This window comes from Lagopus muta, chromosome 19 (assembly GCF_023343835.1).
Source record: "Lagopus muta isolate bLagMut1 chromosome 19, bLagMut1 primary, whole genome shotgun sequence".
Classification (NCBI taxonomy): Eukaryota; Metazoa; Chordata; class Aves; order Galliformes; family Phasianidae; genus Lagopus; species Lagopus muta.
In genome coordinates, this window is record NC_064451.1 from 6,888,127 (window position 1) to 6,904,008 (window position 15,882).

At 41.6% G+C, this 15,882-nt stretch overlaps 2 protein-coding genes across 5 annotated transcripts; one reads left to right on the plus strand and one right to left on the minus strand.

The window, feature by feature from the left end:
* Positions 1-32: 32 nt before the first annotated feature.
* Positions 33-11,676, plus strand: STKLD1 (serine/threonine kinase like domain containing 1). Of its 3 annotated transcripts, none has more exons than XM_048965905.1 (19): positions 33-667; positions 741-836; positions 1,286-1,330; positions 1,652-1,726; positions 2,363-2,467; positions 2,885-2,955; positions 3,151-3,266; positions 3,757-3,869; positions 3,970-4,130; positions 4,624-4,754; positions 5,417-5,500; positions 6,411-6,527; positions 7,065-7,199; positions 7,806-7,934; positions 8,317-8,445; positions 9,323-9,451; positions 9,942-10,079; positions 10,388-10,467; positions 11,390-11,676. In XM_048965905.1, the coding sequence occupies exons 1-19, from the start codon at positions 653-655 to the stop codon at positions 11,435-11,437; spliced, it is 1,917 nt and encodes a 638-aa protein (XP_048821862.1). In that variant the 5' UTR covers positions 33-652; the 3' UTR covers positions 11,438-11,676. The 3 variants fall into 3 exon arrangements, with proteins under 3 accessions (XP_048821862.1, XP_048821863.1, XP_048821864.1); XM_048965906.1 differs by having other exon boundaries at positions 33-341; XM_048965907.1 differs by lacking the exons at positions 33-667; positions 741-836 and adding an exon at positions 891-913.
* A 123-nt stretch (positions 11,677-11,799) lies between these two features.
* Positions 11,800-15,878, minus strand: REXO4 (REX4 homolog, 3'-5' exonuclease). Of its 2 annotated transcripts, XM_048965912.1 has the most exons (9): positions 15,653-15,878; positions 14,960-15,408; positions 14,521-14,676; positions 14,132-14,325; positions 13,892-13,980; positions 13,534-13,608; positions 12,790-12,864; positions 12,390-12,553; positions 11,984-12,093 (listed from the first exon to the last, which is right to left on the minus strand). In XM_048965912.1, exons 1-8 carry the CDS (start codon positions 15,827-15,829, stop codon positions 12,407-12,409), a joined length of 1,362 nt encoding a protein of 453 aa, XP_048821869.1. In that variant the 5' UTR covers positions 15,830-15,878; the 3' UTR covers positions 11,984-12,093; positions 12,390-12,406. The 2 variants fall into 2 exon arrangements, with proteins under 2 accessions (XP_048821870.1, XP_048821869.1); XM_048965913.1 differs by lacking the exon at positions 12,390-12,553 and having other exon boundaries at positions 11,800-12,093.
* Between the last annotated feature and the right edge of the window lie 4 nt (positions 15,879-15,882).

The window sequence follows — 15,882 nt, forward strand, 5'->3', positions numbered from 1 at the left end:
CCGCTGAGAGGATGGGGTGTGTGTGTGTATGGGTGTCCACAGCGCTGAGGGCGGGCCGACCGACAGACCGACAAATCGGGCTTCCTTTTTCCCTCAGTTTTGTAGAGCTGTATTAAAGCTGTGCTCTGTTTTTTCAGACCAAAAGCGCGGCTCGGCACGCAGGGCGGGATACCCGCTGCTCCTTATCTCTTCACGGAGTTGCCCGTGATTTGCTTCTCGCAGGCTGCGCCTCAGCGGCGATAGCACTGCGGGCAGCGACGGGGAACGGCGCGGCTGAACCGCTCGGCTGAGTCCCTGCGCGCGGGGCTGCGCTGCCATCTGCGGCTTTCCTGCCTCTATTGGTTGCGTATTTTTTTTTATTTTTTTTTATTCCGAAGGGCAGTCGGGGGGGAGTTCTTCCTGTTTTAACTGGAAACCCTCATCCGGGAAGACATCTCTCAAAAAAGAAATAAATAAAAGAAACGGCTGAGGTGCTGCGCCCAGCCCGTGCTGTGAGGGGGGCCAACCGCCATCGCCTCAGTTTGGGCGGGAACGGCGGCGCGGGAATCGTCACACAGCTCAGCCCCACAGCACGGCCCCGCAGCGCAGCACAGCCCGTCCCACGGCCCCGCCTCTGTCTTCGCCGCAAGCTCCAAGCCGGGCCCGCCTCGCCATGGAGAAATACGAGGTGGTTCCCCAAGCGCCCAGCGGGGTCCGTGTGTTTGTAGGCTGGCTGATTGCTGGCGCTCTGTGCCCCACAGGTTCTTCAGCGTCTGCAGCCCGGGGCGTTGGGCACCGTGCTGGTAGCGGGGCTGAAAGGAGAAAGAAGCCCGGAGAAGAGATTTGTAATAAAGCAGGTGAGAGGGCGGTTGCTATGAAAACAAGACGCCGTCTGTGTGTTGCTCATCTCTGTGGCCCCTTCTGATAACAACAGGTGAATGTGGTGGGCAGCTTGGCTGTTTGGTAAGCTTATACCTCACACATTGCTGTGCTTCTGGAAATGACCAGAATATTGAGAAAGCTTACCAGAATACTGACATTGAACTGCAGTAGGTCTACCCAGTGTGTTTTGTGCTGCTGCTTCGACAGTGCAGGAGGGCTGGCCTGCTGTCACAGTCATTTATAGCTTTGTTTCTGTCTATATCCCAAAAACAACACCATTCCAATCATGAGAGATTCAAGTTATCGTTTTAAACTTATGCCAGTTTGTATTCAATTGTCAGTTCTAATCTCAGCAAGATCGTGCTTCCTCAAAGTTTCATTTTCACCATATTACAACCTCAACTTTGTCTTCTGTTTGGTACAGGTTGAATGCACTGATGAAAAGCAAGCAAATGAGGCGTTGAAGGAGGTATCCGCAATTCTTCTTCACTAGCTTCGCTTGCAAAGCTAGCTCGTAGCAGAATGACGTTTTTGTAACGTTTTATCTGAGCATTAAGTGTGTAAATATGGGAAAGGACAATCTCAGGTGTTCTCCCTGCCCTCTGCTTGAGTTCAAGCCAGAATTTCTTATTAAATGTTCCTATGTTTGAATGTGTAGATTCACAGTCACAATCAAAACTACAGGGTGCTAAGCTGAATTCCTATTACCTTTTCCAACAACAGTAAATAGGTTAAAGTAAGTGGAGTATGTAGTTTTTTTTCATCAATATTTTTGTATTTATCTGTGCAGGCAATGGGTTTGCTAAAACTTCGTCATTCAAACATCTGTGCTTACAAGGAATTGTTTGTGACTTGGGATAATGAGGTGAGAATTAACTAGGATTAGTTGTTGTTAATGTAGGCATATAGGTATGTTTGGGATCATTGGTGTAAGATAAGAGGTTGTTTAGTATGAAATTAACCTGTTTTTTAATTTCTGAATAATCATGGTGAGAATTATGAAGCTCTATGGATTGGTGTCCATCATGTGGCAGTACTGCATGCTGGCTCTGATTTTGAAGTCTGCTGCTGCTGTCCTGTTTTCTAATGCATACTTGATTTTGAGCTGCTTTTGTCCCATCTGCAGCAAACCAGTGTTAGAGGAAAAAAAGCAAAACAAGAAAATTCCCTCTTCTGTAGAAAGGCAAAAATCCTGAGGTTTTATGCACAAACAGATAGCACTCAGATGAAATTCATGTTGGCTTTTATGGATGTATATTTTTTACTTGAATTGTCCCACGTGGTTTCATATAAGAAACACTTGATAACGTTTTGAACAATAGATGCTCTGTTTTTAATATAAATGCTGTCTGCGTTGTGAGAAATTAAACGTCTCGGGATGCCTTGGTATTGGTGAACATCACATCTACCAGCTTGGCCAAGTCCTTGGTTTTATCTTTCTTACTGGATATGTCATTATCTGCAAGCAATTAGTCAATCTTGGTGTGATGCTTTATTACAGATATCATCTCTATTCCTCTGTCTGGTAATGCAGCACTCAGGCCAAGTAGATCTTTCATCTCTGATCAAGACAAAAAGGCAGAAGCCAGAGAAAATAGCAGACATGGTAAATTGTACAGAAGAGGCACCTAGCTGAAGTGACTGAATCTCACTGCATGCATATTTCTTCCTCTGTCTTTCTAAAAGTCATCCCTAAGACCTTCAAAGCACAGCGTTTTGCTGGAGGGTGCTTTTGGAAGCTTTGTCCTTAATCACCGTGGCATTTCTGTAGCACTAACTCTTTGTGTAGCTTGTTCTCAAACAATTACATCTTTCCCCATTTTACATTTTTATCCATGAAAAATGTGGCTAATTGTTATTGCTGAGCACACCATTGTGTGATGAGCATGTTTATCTATCTGGAGAAAATAGTACTTATTGGTTGGACCTTATTTCAAACAATGGTATTCTCTTGTTGAATATCTGATTTCTTTGTTATGTTGTTCTGTGTATGTTATGCTTTCATGTATATACCTAACAACAGGTGGTGCTGAAGTTTCTGGGACAGATGGTGGATGCTTTGTTTTATATACACAAGCAAAATATTTTCCACAGGTGAGCAGAAATCCCGTTCTCTTTGTTTGATGAGTCATTCATTGTTCTTCATTCACTGTTCTGAGACTGTTGGCTCAGTACAGCTGTTCAATTATGAAGTGATTTTACTTTCTAATTTGTGAAGATGTGGAAATGTGTAGTTATATATCATTAGAACCTGATTTCACATGCTGATGGAAAATATTTGTGTTGCAGAAATCTCAAGCCATCAAACATACTTGTGACTGGCGAAGCATCCTTCAAGCTTTGTGACTTCAGTACAGAAACACTTATGACCGATGAATGGAAATGGAAAATAAGAGTAGAAGAAAGTAGATATGTCTTTTTGCTTTGCTGTGCTTTGACAATGCTTTTAAAAGATTCAGTTGTGATGGATGTTTTTAATCTTTGGAGAAAAACAAGCCACAAAGTTATCTAGCTTTCCCCTCCTCCACATTATACTACAACTGTTCTTCAAAAATATCAATAGAATATTCATGGTCAGTTGCCTGCAGCATTAACTGCGTTCACAATTGAAAACTGTAAATCTCAAAGCTCCTCCACAACAAATACAGTTGGAATCCTTTTTTAGCATGATACAGAAGCAGCAACATCTTGAAAAATCATTTATTAGTTGTAGTGTCTCTCTCATTCTGCTGCAGCATATCAACAGTAAAAAAAAAAGAAACACCAAACAGCACTCTGCTACGTGTATCCATAACTCGTAGACATACAGCTATTGCCTGCAGTTCATGCCTGCACAAGCAGTGCTGTGTGTAGCACAATGTCAGCAACGTTACCTTGGGATTCTTGTTTCCACAGATTGCAAGTGTTGGATGGCTCCTGAAGCATTCAGTTTTTCTTTCAGTGATAAGTCTGACATCTGGGCTCTAGGGTGCATCCTGCTTGACATGATGACCTGCTTAGTTTTGAATGTATGTAATGATGTTTCATTATGGATTTAAAATATGAGCCCACCGCAGAGCATCTGTAACTGAGTGTGGGAAGGCTCTACTGTTCCTGTACTGTTTACAGGCAGAAGAAATCACTTTGTTACTGCAGGATATAAGACGAGATACCAGCCATCTTGAAAGAGTTCTGCCCCTAATGCAAAATGAAGATAACAGTCCTTTGCCTTTATTCCCAATTTTATCCATGATGCTACAGATCCAGCCCAGCATGAGACCCACAGCAAAGTGAGTTCTTGATGCTTTCCCTTCGTGTCCTAAACCCCACCTACCTTCACAAAGATTGTTTGAAAGGATTTGAATCAAAGTTATTTAAAAAAAAAAAAAAAAGAAGAGAGAGGGAGACTTGGTGTTCAGCTTGTAGAAATGGGCATCCTGGTTGTTGTCCTTGTTTTGGAGATTTGCATGGTAAAATCTCATTGCAGGCAACACATTGCATTTTGAGAATGTATACATTTCAGTGTGCAGTGGAATGTTTTGGTACTGTATCCTTCAAAAAAGCCATTACGTTAAAGCCTAAGTCTGGCTTGCTTAAGGTTAGCTTTTTCATCAACAGCTTTTAAGTAAATTCTGTAAGTTCTGTAAAATATGTATAAATATATGTATTCTTCAAACAGTATTGTTTAAGTTTTTATGCCAAAATGAAATGAAGCCTGTAGAACTTTCTCTGTAACTTACCAATCTAACATACTGGTACTACTTTTGTCTCTCCTAACTCCAGGGATCTGATCGATGTGCCGTTTATTGGGGAATGCCTGGTTGTTGCTGGTTCATCTTTAATAAAACGCAGGAATTCTTTGCCTTCTTGTATAATAGATGTGTTCCTTAAGGGGGGAATTGGAAGCATTCTAGGTAATAAGAAAAATAAGGCAAATTGAATAGAATAGCTTTTTTTTTTTTTTTTTTTTTTTTTTTTTTGTAGGAAAGAAACCAATGTCTTTTCCATTCTGCATGTATTCTGCTTGGAAATGAATGATTTCACTTTATTTCAACTGAAATGGCATGCTCTTCAGTGGAAAAATCACTGTACAGCCTTGTCTGCAACCTGCTCGGTTTAGCAGCTCTTTGTACTGTGCACATCAAATGGGGCCAGAAATAATTTCTCATGAAGCTTGGGAACCATGCTTACTTTGCCTATATACTGCCATGTTTGCCCATGTATGCCAACGAAAGATCTGCTCTGCTGTTTTCTTTATGAGCAAGGATGAGGTTATCTTAATGTAAAAGGCCACGTGAGTGATTTAAAGCCCCTAGCCCTGCCTTGATTCAGTGATCTAACAGTTCCCCAAAGTATGCGTGAAGTACAGAGGTCACTGAGATGGAAGATAATGCACTGGAATATTTAGTGATTGATGCTTTAGGGAAGAAGGGTTTCCCTTTCAACAGTCCCAAATTGCATTATTTCCATTTATATGAATTTGTGTCTTGCACAAAAATAGATAAAGTTTGAGTGATTTTTGTCAGCGTTTTGTTTCAAATGATGAGAAGAATTTCCTTTTCTTTTTTTAACATAGAATTCATGCAGGCTTTCTGGGATGTAGAAGAAGCACAGGCTAGAACCATGCAGCACCTCGCCCGCTTTGTAGGAGATAAAAGTGGTAAGGTCCTGCTTTGTTCAGTCATGCTTTTTTTTCCTTACCTTTTGAGATAACTGGAAGAAGAAAAAAATCTCACAGCAGTGATAGTGAAATTGCTCTCTTTCTGATCTTTTGAACGTGCTGAAACAGACCAGTCACTGAGGTGACTGTGTTGGTACTTGTTTGTAAAAGTTTTTTTGAAACGTAGAGGTATTTTACTGGGTAAGAAAAATGGGCATTGGAAACATAGTGATGTTTAAATTGGGAGCTGAGTTGAATGGTCAAATTAACATTAATTGAAGAAGGTAATTCATATAATAAAAAAATAAAACACGGAAGTGTTTAATATCTGTGATTAGTAAGTGTAGGGGAACTGTTAGGTCAGGGTGAACTGGTGATTGAGCACCTGCTGAAGGGCTGTGGCTGCCCATGGAGCACAGGCAAATTGTTTGCACCTGTGTTCCCCTCATGACCAGAAGGGACCTAGCTCATATAAAGGCCAGGCACTGAAGGGAGAGCATCTCTTGGAGCTGGGCTGCTTCCTGAGGAGTGCTGTGCAGCCAGAGAGCTCATTCACCACCTGGTTGAGTTCAGTTCTTTCTGTGTGTGGATATTGGCCCACCTGCATATATTTTGCCTGCTTTTGCCACAATCTGCCAGAAGCAATTTTGCTTCATCATCAGCAGAACAAAAAGGAAAGAACAACTTTTCTTTTTTCCTCAGAATTGTCTTCATCCTCACCACTCTTACTGAAGAAAAGTTTATAATTCCCTTCGGTTCAGCCATGTTTTGAAATATCCCATCATTTGCAGGGACTCAAATTTATTTGAAACTGAAACTCTCATGTTTTGAAGCTTAACCATCTTCTGAGCAATCCAAGCAACTGATTGTCTAACTGAATGTTATCTCAAGTTATTTCTCTTCCCCACAGCTCTGCCCTGCCTGCTAGCATTCACTGAATTGATTGCTTTTGCCATGAAGAGTCATATAGATTCTCTCAAGTTACAAGTAGATGGTTGCAGATTATTGCTTGAAATTCTTAGTCAAGGTACAGTTATGAGACTTCCAATTAATGCTGGGTAATGCAGCCTATAGTGTTAAATGTAGGAAATAAAGTTTGAAATGGGTTCTGAAGTATTCCTAGGATCTAAATTTAAGGTAATAGAAGAATTTATCCAGCTTTAATAAAAGCCTAGGTTCCCATGGGCTTTCTTTAGAGTAGACATAAATCAATTCTGTGCTAAAGTGTAAATTTTAAATCCAGGATGCTGGTTTTAGGTTGCTAAATCTGTTTCTTATTATGAGTAAGAGATTTTCAGTGCTTTGTTATTTGAATTTCAAAGGATAAAAGCACACACATCTTGCTTTCTCAGACTGTTCCTTCTGCCTTTTTCTTGGCAACTGACTACTTTACAGGATTGAGTAATAGGAGTTATATTTCAAGAAAAAGAGAAGAATTTTAAATAGGTTTAGGATTTGTTAGGTGAAGAAATGCTGTTAGTTGAATGCTCTATTTAAGAAGAGAGCAGGAGGTTCGAACTTCATTCAGAGCCACTGAAATCCGTGTTATTCTAATGCTTGACAGCTCTAGAGCAGGATGTGGTGGTGATTCTGGGAGAGGATGTGACCAACTCTCTGTTAGAGACGGTGAGAAGGCACTCTGAAGATGAAGGATTTCTTTCATTGATCTGCCCATTACTGATGATGATTTCAGCTGACGGTTGGTCCCTCTGTTGTTTTTGTTTGTTTGTTTTGGGGGTGCATATTCTTATTTTCCCACTTTTTTTATGTAGTCTGAGATACATGCAAAACAGATGGGGTGTTTGTAGGCACGTTGCAGTGTCTGTTCAACATCCATCAGAACGCTCATTCAGAAGAGTGTTTTGTTGGTAGGGATGTAGCAGAAGTGGGGTGACCTCCATAGGCTAACTTGTACAAAGTGTCAGGAAGGATCTACACTTATACAACTAATGTTACTGAGTAACACCGAACTTCATATGTTGTCTTCAAACTCTGATGAGGTGATTTCCACTGAAGTTGGGAACACTTATGAGTGGAGGAATTCCTCCCCTCTCAGTTCCTTTTCTGTTCTCTCAATTGCAGATCTGTAAGGAAAATTGATTGGCTAAAATCTGTTTGAAAAAGTCACTTAAAGACTTTGCTTAACTACATTGCATTAAAGAATCCAATCTGTTTTCTTTTTTCTTGTGATATGTTTACTGTTTTTGTTACCACTGTTTAAATATGTTGGAGTTATCTGTTGCGAGGATGGTGAGCAGGACGAAGATGCTAGATTTCATAGGATTTCTTTTTGTGTGTCCTCTAGAGGTTGCTGCAGAAAATCTAAGGAAAGCTGGATTAATTTCAGATCTTCTGTCAATTTTACAAAACTTTATTCATAATGAGCAAATCTGCCACTCAAGCTGTGCAGTTCTCTGGAGCTTGGCTGTGAGTGGTAAGTGGAAGATATGCACACTAAGATGTGAAATGCCCACCCTGTGGACTGTTTTCAGTCTGAAATTATGTTATTTTTGGAAGATTCCTGCTGTGGTGTCCAAATATAATTTAAGTGGCAGAGGAAACTGGTTCCTGGAGAAGTTCAGCTTTCTACAATAGCCTGTATTATTTAGTAGTGCTGTAGAACTTGATTTGCACATTTTGAATTTGTTTTAGCACAGAAAAGGAACAATGTGTTATTCCAGTGCCATCATCCATTAATGTTTTACTGGTGTAATTTGATATAGACTGTGCTTATGACTTATTACTTGATTGTTATTATGGCTTATTACTTGATTAAATACCTCAATGCGTTTCTTTTTTTTGTTATGGTAATTTAGAGAACAGTGTAGACCAAGTGGTGCTGCAAAGTGCTGTCCCCGTTGTCACTGCAGTCATTCAGGAGCACTTCCAGAACGGAGCAGTTCTGAAGACAGCTTGCTCGGTTTTGTGGGCACTGTCCCTGCAAGGTGTGTTTTCCCAAGGCATTTTCATTGTCCTCTCCGCATGGAAGAGGCCAAATGCTTCTGTCGGTTGGTTCTTGAAATACAGACTGCTCGGCCTCCGCAGGCTCTGCAGGTGGCAGCAGAGTCAGAAACTTCGCCTCTTAATAAACCCCCTTGTGCTCGCTTCTGTCGCTGTAACGAAGCTGTTCTGGAAGAACCACGGCAATTATGTAACCAGATGCTGTTGATGCGTTGATACTGCGAGGATCCACAGCCATAACAGTTCATGTTGTGCGGAGCGTCCTGCCGGGCCTCTCTCTTGAGACCAAGAGTTCCACTTGTGTTACTCTGTTATGTGCTGCTATCATGGTGTGTGTATATATACAGGTTTTGTTTAGGGCCATTTGCTTTGTAATTTGGCAGTGTTTCAGATGAAAAAGTAAAACATGTATTCTCTCTCATTATCATGCACACAAATGAATGCATCTTTGCAATACTGTTCTGTTTCTCCCACATGTAAGAATACTGCTGTATGTTTATGTACTGCCCTGTGCTCCTACCATTGTTTTCCCCAAGAGAAGATGAAAAAGGACCCATTGAGCAGTGCACTCTTCTCCTTTTTAATGCCTACCAGTAGAATATGTTGAGTGTTTGGGATTCTCCATTCCTTTTAGCTTGGAGAGTGCAAGGAAATCCTGACACAAAAGACATATCAAGTTTTTTTCCTAGGCTTCTAGAAGAACTTGCAATAAGATTTTATTAGGCCTACAAGACAGTTATATGGGCTTTCACACCCTTTCTTTCTTTTGATGCCTTGTTAGATGTCCTTTCAAAAACAGGAGGCAGAAATTGAGATGAGTATTTAAAACATTATAGTGTTTTGATTTATTTTGTTTTAAAGGTTTCTTAACTGAGGGTGACTATGAGCCAACAACAGCGCTTCTGATGGATGCACTTAGGATGAACCTGGAAAAACCAATGCTGGTGAATAATACCTGCCTGGCATTAGCAAGCCTTCTCAGGCTATCTGGTAATGCTGAACAGTTTTTGTTAATTGCAGATCACCTCAGATGTAGACATTTCCTATCAGTTCAAGAGCTCATAGTGGAATTGAGATTGTCATCTGCTCTGCTTTGTTATCATTTCTTCCTTGCAGAACAGGGAGGAAGGACAGTAAAACTGGAAGTGCAATTTATTTTCTTGTTGTGGATGTGGCATGCATGTCTGAGAAGCAGATCAGCACAGACTCATGGAGTGTTCTCACTTTATTTACACTATAAATGGGTAGAGCTCAGACAAACAATAAATACAAAAATATTACCCCTGCTATGCAGCATCATGCTGCATGTATGGTTCTTTACTTGTCCAAATAATCTTCAGAATAACTTTTAGAAAGGCTGAAAAAAAGGACATGACTCCCTGGAGAAATGTTATGTGTGCTGTCAGGGGCAAGGGACCAGAAAGCAAACAGCACAGTCTGCAGCTCCCAGTTAGTCCAGCAGCACTTGTTTCCCTTTCAGAAATAGCAGCTTTCAGATTTATAACAGATTCAAAAGGCAATGGAATAAACCTGATCAAAGATGCCTACCGCTTCTACTGTGATGATCCAGAGGTGGTGGAAAGTATCTGCGTGCTGATTAATGAGATGGCTCAGTACGGTAAGACGGTGGTGTTACCTGTCCAGTCTCTTCCCCCTCCCCCAAAAAGAACAAACAGTGAGGAAGCAGTAGCTACTCAGGTAAATTAAATCTCTCTGGGAAGGCTTACTATATATCTGATGAGGGAGGATGAATTGGAAAGTGACTTCATCCCATTCTTTCTTGTCACTGAATAATTACAAATGCCCTTGTAAATGTACAAATGTTCTAATGTCGACCTATTTCCTTTCTGCTCCCTTTTAGTCCCTGCTAAAACCACTGCAAATCATACTAGTAACCATGAATTATCCTTCTCATTTATGTTCTAGATGACGTTACGCTGGAAATGGTGTCACAGCAGATGGAAGAGCTGCTGTCTGAAATCAAAAGCCGGTTTCCATCTAGCGTGGTACGTAGAAGTCAGACAATAAAGGGTGCCTAATGTTACGGCCTTTGTCATTCTCAAATGCTGGAATTACACACTGCAGAACTTTACAGAAGAGTTGTTTGTATATGTGTGATCAGTGAGGTTGTACAAATACAATTCTGGTGGTCTGCCTGAAGGGTTAAATTCCAACACAGTCATATAAGGGAAGAACAAACTGTGGAAACACCAGAAACTGTGAACAGATAACAAAGTTATTTGGGCTATTTAATGTGTTATTCTAAAATTTCCTTTACAATGGCTTGCTGTCAGGTAGCCATCAATTAGAGGATTAGAAGCTGTCTTTTTCCCAGCAAGGCAATATAACTGGTTACTCTTATGACGCTGCTTTTTTTAGTTATGCACTTAGTCTGCCTACATAAATTGTCTCAGACAGAAGCAAGCAAACTTTTTCTCCACTGTTTCCTGCAGGCACTGCCTGAAGCATATTAATGAAAGCAGAAACTGTAAGTTAGTGCATTTAAAAAAACCAAAACCAAAAACAAAACAACAACCAGAAATGAGAAGAAAGCAGCTCCCTGTCGTAAATGCAATCTGTTGTTCCCTATGTTCTATGATGACAGACGAGGCAGACAAACAAGACATGAATCTCCAGCAGTAAATCTAGCAAGTGTACTGTAATCTAGCAGTACACTTGGTAGCATGCAACTGCTAACTCTCCAGAAGCTGTACCTTGCTACCTTCCACTGTTCAGATTATTGAAAGCACTGCATTAGTATTCAGTTTGATAATTACAACCGCTCTAGATTTTGCAGCTCAAACCCCAAATACTTAAAACATCATTTGTTTTAAAGGTCTACTTTAAACACAGTTCTTTATTAATAAAGAAGTATAAAAACAAAACAACAAGGTGGTCTTATTTATCAGTTCTCATGTTTCTCTCCAGGAGATTCTGAGCCTTGTGGATACGGCACTTCTGAAACTGCAGGAGTAAAGGAAAAGCTTCCTGTGTAAGAACAAGAGGTGCAGACTTCTGGCTCAGATATAAAAGCTTGGATCACCCTGAAGTATTTTACAAGATATTTCTCACCAGGAAGATTAATATTGGGCTATTAACAGTACTTAAACAACTCTGTGTTCTGTTTAGTTACCACAACTGAGAGACTAATGGCAATACTTAAGAACTTGCCTTACTTTGTAGACTTCCAAAATATCCAAAATAAAGGTTTTAGTCTTGAGAGTAATAGTAAAGCAATATCAGTTTCTTCTCGTACCCATCATAATTTAAAAACTCTCTGTCTTTATTGCTCATTTAGTATTTATTTCCTTGCAATTTCTGATGAACTACTTCATAAATGCAGGTATTTGGCAGTATTGTTTAATTAGGTGCATGCCCTATCCAGAAAGGGGCAGTATTCTTGTATGGCAACACTCATGTACTCTGCTGGGCTTTTGTTTGTATTTTATCAAATTGCTGCTGTTAGTTCTGAGTAGCCTGGGATCTGACAGTGAAGCAGCAAATGCAGCTAAAGAACACAGTGTGCAATTATGCAAGGTTCATGGTTTGTCTTTAGCTTTGTTCTTAAGAGCAGCTTCCCATTTCTTTTTCTCTAAGGTGTACAGTCTCATAGCTGCTTGTGCATCCTGAATCTAAAAGAAAACAGAACAGGAGGCTTAAAACATGGCTTGACATGATTTTAAAATGTTATTATTAATGAACAGTGAAATCTTTCATTTGAATGCATCCTTTCAAGTAACATTTTGTAATCTCCATCTAGGTTCAGATCTTGAGTGACCAGTGCAGGAAGGTAAGCATGTAAGTTGCCCACTACAGTGCCATGCAGTGTTCTCTCTGATTGTGACTTGGAAAATCATTATGAAAAAATAGTCTTGATTACAGGATCATGGAGATACCTTCACAATTTGTTTTTTTCCAACTTCTTTACCTGTTAGCTTCAGTGTTTCAGTAGATAAGAGGATAGAACTGCTGAGAGTAGGCTCTCACTCCTGATGCATTTATTTCTACCCTATTCATCACGGCACAACAGTGCAGTATGCTGCTTTTAATGTAAGCAACTGGAACTTTGACATTACTTTTCTCCCTGGGGATCTTAAAATAACAAGAATTAAAGTAAGAATCAGTATTTAAAAATACAGATGAAGCATGTGCCACTAAGAAAGCTTAGATGGCAATCTTTTTATGTGACTGTATCCAAGCAGAGCTTGCTGACTTTGATTGCGAGGTGAGAATGAAGGCACAAGACTCTGGACTGAACTCTGATCCCAGAACCAATGTGCACCCTGTTGTTTATCTGCCCTAAAAGGCTGCACTGATGAGATACGTACCGAGCAGTGCTCTGATGTCTGCACTTGGACGTCTAGAAGTCTATTGCAGAGCAGCTTCAACGATGGCCGTGAACTCTACAAATACAAAGATTGAATCGTGCTTTCTCACACTGCTTGAATTATCTACGTGTCTATACAGCCTCCCTTGGTGAACTGGCAAGGAGAATTAATGAATTATGAGGCTTATGCACACCTGTATGCACTGCTTAGAGGATTCTCTATGTAGGACCATAACACAGGTTTATGTTTGAGGTGTTTTACTGTGGAAAACAAACAGTCTATAGTTATGAAATATAAAATAAGGTCCTATATCTTTATTTCTGGAGTCTAAGTAGAAACTTGAAACCATCTATTTCTTAATATCCATATGCAAATGACACTGCTAAGAGTATTACATATCCTTACCATAACTATAACTTACTAGAACTGTATAATCTTATTTTGCTATTCCAGAACAGCATTACAAAGGTTGCGTGCATGCTAAGGAGTGGGAGGACTGTTGAATGTTGTGCAGAGGCACTGCAGGTAATATTTGCAACTAAGTAACATTGCCATGCTTTAAATACTAACCAAGCATTCAGTCAGATCTGTATTTCCAACCAGCAAAAAGTAGAGACCCCTGTTTCAGGTTGGAAAGAAGAAATGAGGACAAGTGAGGCGAGCGTAGGAATGAGCAAGCTAAAAGCTGGAGTCAGCAGCTCTGGTGTCAGTTAATCAAGGGGTTCCTTTCCATCACTTTCTTACCTTGACTCTCTGTCTGAAAGGTTTGTATTTCTGCGTGTCGCGTATTTTCTTCTTAGGATGGTCAAGAAATAGGACCTGAAAGAAATCATATTTCCACTGTAAAGGGTGCTGCTACGTAAAAATGTACACAGGTGAATGTACAGCTTGCTGCTCTTCGGTATCCAAATCAGTGCTATTAAGATCAGTGTGGAAGCTGAAGAACTTGGTGCCATGAACAGGGATACACTTGGTACTGCATGAGAGGACAAGAAACCGAGCTAACAGTTAAAAAAGCAGCAGTTTCTAGGAGTTCAGGTGTATTATGTGACTGATCCAGGAAGATAAATTCATTAATTTTCAGCGTTTGGAGCTTTGTTACCTTCAGGTCATTGTGTAATGCGTGCCCGACTAAAATCCTTCCATTCAAGATATCAGCGACCTCCTTCTGAACCGTTTTAAAATCTTCACCTAAAGACACCAGGCAATGAAACACTTTGCATTAGACACATCAAACATTTGAGCAACCTACAGTTAAAATACAGCATCTTTTTGGTGAAGACAGCTCTATCTTTTGGGACTGTGCTTACACCAACCTGTCCTGCACCATCAATGTACAAACCTGTCTTTAGATGCTCAGGCCGGATGCCGCTAACGGCTGTTCTGTAATCTGTCACCTCCTCCGTGGGCTTGACATACTTGTCATAAATGCACTTTCCAAACCGGTTCACGATGGACACACGAGCCACGATGCTGTCTTCGCCGTTGGGTCCCACTCCCACCATCTCACAGTCCATAGCTACAGCTCTTGTAAGACTGAAAGAAAGGACAACTCAGTGATGCATCTCTTAACGGGGACCGCACAGCAAAGCTGCGAGGTTCACACACTGATACAAACAGGAAAAACTCAGCAGTTTGACTGGCAGCAGACTCAGACACCAGCTCAAACTTTGTCTGCAGTCATTAGAAGGTAATCTTGATGCCTGTGCTTCCTGCTGGAACACCACTCACCCTCCAGAAGACTTCTCTTTAACCAGCACCTGCTCCACAGACCGTTTGGACTGGCCTGGTTCAAGTCCCAGTTTCCTTCTAGCAACTTCTGCTGCTTCGGGTCCTATTGCTGCTTCGATATCTTTTGGATCAACATCATCAAACCAGATGTCAGCCCTGGTAAGTATAAATTTAATTTCATTAAGTAGTCTTAAAGTGACTGTGCATCTCTACAGTGTACAAAAAGCAGATTTATCTTTTAGAATCAAGAAATCAGCTCTCTGAAAAGTAGTCTATGCTGTCATCTGTGCAGATTTATTGCTGTATGGGAGGAGAGATAGCATGCATCTGCTGCTGCCCAAAAGAAAGCCTGGAAGAGCACAGCTATTAGGAGCATACTTCTCTGTACACCTCCTAAAGCAAATTTTTGTATGCATGTACTGATGCTCGAAGTACTCACTCTTTGGGCTGCTGTGCTGTATCTTCAGCTTTCCTCTTCTTATGTTTCACGTCGCTCTTCTCCTTTTCAACGTTGCCATTTTTCCTTTTCTCTTTGCAGCCCTTCCCATCGCTTTTGGTGCCGTTTAAATTCTTGTTCTTTTCAGCTCTGCTGGGTTTGGGCTCAGCCACAGGAGTGCTGCCATCAGAACTCTTGGCCCTCTTATCTGTATGCTTAGGTTTGGAATTCTTGTCAGTTGCAGCCTTCTTAGATTTCTCCTTGGCTGAAGGAGGGCTGTGTGCAGCAGGACCCCTGTCCTTTTTATTTGTGGATTTGGGTTTCAATGTGTTTTCATCCCTGGTGCCTGGATCCTGTTGGCTGTTTCCCTCTTTGAGTGGATGCTGCTTCTTGGAGTAAGTCTGAGATGAAGGGAGGGGCTCGTTCGAGCTGCTTGCCTTCTGCTTCAGTATCTAAAAGGGCCAAAAAAAGAGGGAAACAGAAGAGAGAGAGAGAGAGAGAGAGAGATTGATCGCCTCCCTTCAATTCTCCCCCGCCATCAGTGCTGCGAGGACTGAAGCAGAGCAGGGCTCTGGCTGGCTGCAAAGCCCCATCCCCGTGGGTCATTATTAGGCACAAAGAATCTTTTTAAACGATGACACCCAGCGTGGAGCTGCGATAATGAAGAGCACGGCAGCCGGCCCGGCTCGCCCTCACCTCCTGCAGCGCCTTCCAGTTGGAGGAGAACTCCTGCGGGCTGCGGGGCAGCGCCGCCACGGCCGCCGCCTTCGGGCCTTTCTGCGCGGCCGTCCCCGCGTGCTGCCCGGGGCCTCGCCGGGCTCTCCTCCTCCGGCCTTTCCCGCCGGCCGCCGCCTCGGGGTCCGCCTTCGCCATGCGGGACCGCGGCGAGGGGGCGGTAATGCGAGGGGAGCGGTGCAGCGCCCGGC

Coding starts and splice junctions, on each gene's coding strand:
- REXO4 (XM_048965912.1), bottom strand. CDS start 15,829: ATGGCGAAGGCGGACCCCGAGGCGGCGGCCGGCGGGAAAGGCCGGAGG. Junction 13,981..14,131: donor GCCTGAGCATCTAAAGACAG/GTTTGTACATTG, acceptor TGGTGTCTTTAG/GTGAAGATTTTAAAACGGTT. Junction 13,609..13,891: donor CATTACACAATGACCTGAAG/GTAACAAAGCTC, acceptor GATTTCTTTCAG/GTCCTATTTCTTGACCATCC.
- STKLD1 (XM_048965905.1), top strand. Junction 4,131..4,623: donor AGCATGAGACCCACAGCAAA/GTGAGTTCTTGA, acceptor TCCTAACTCCAG/GGATCTGATCGATGTGCCGT. Junction 9,452..9,941: donor AAGCCTTCTCAGGCTATCTG/GTAATGCTGAAC, acceptor TTTCCCTTTCAG/AAATAGCAGCTTTCAGATTT.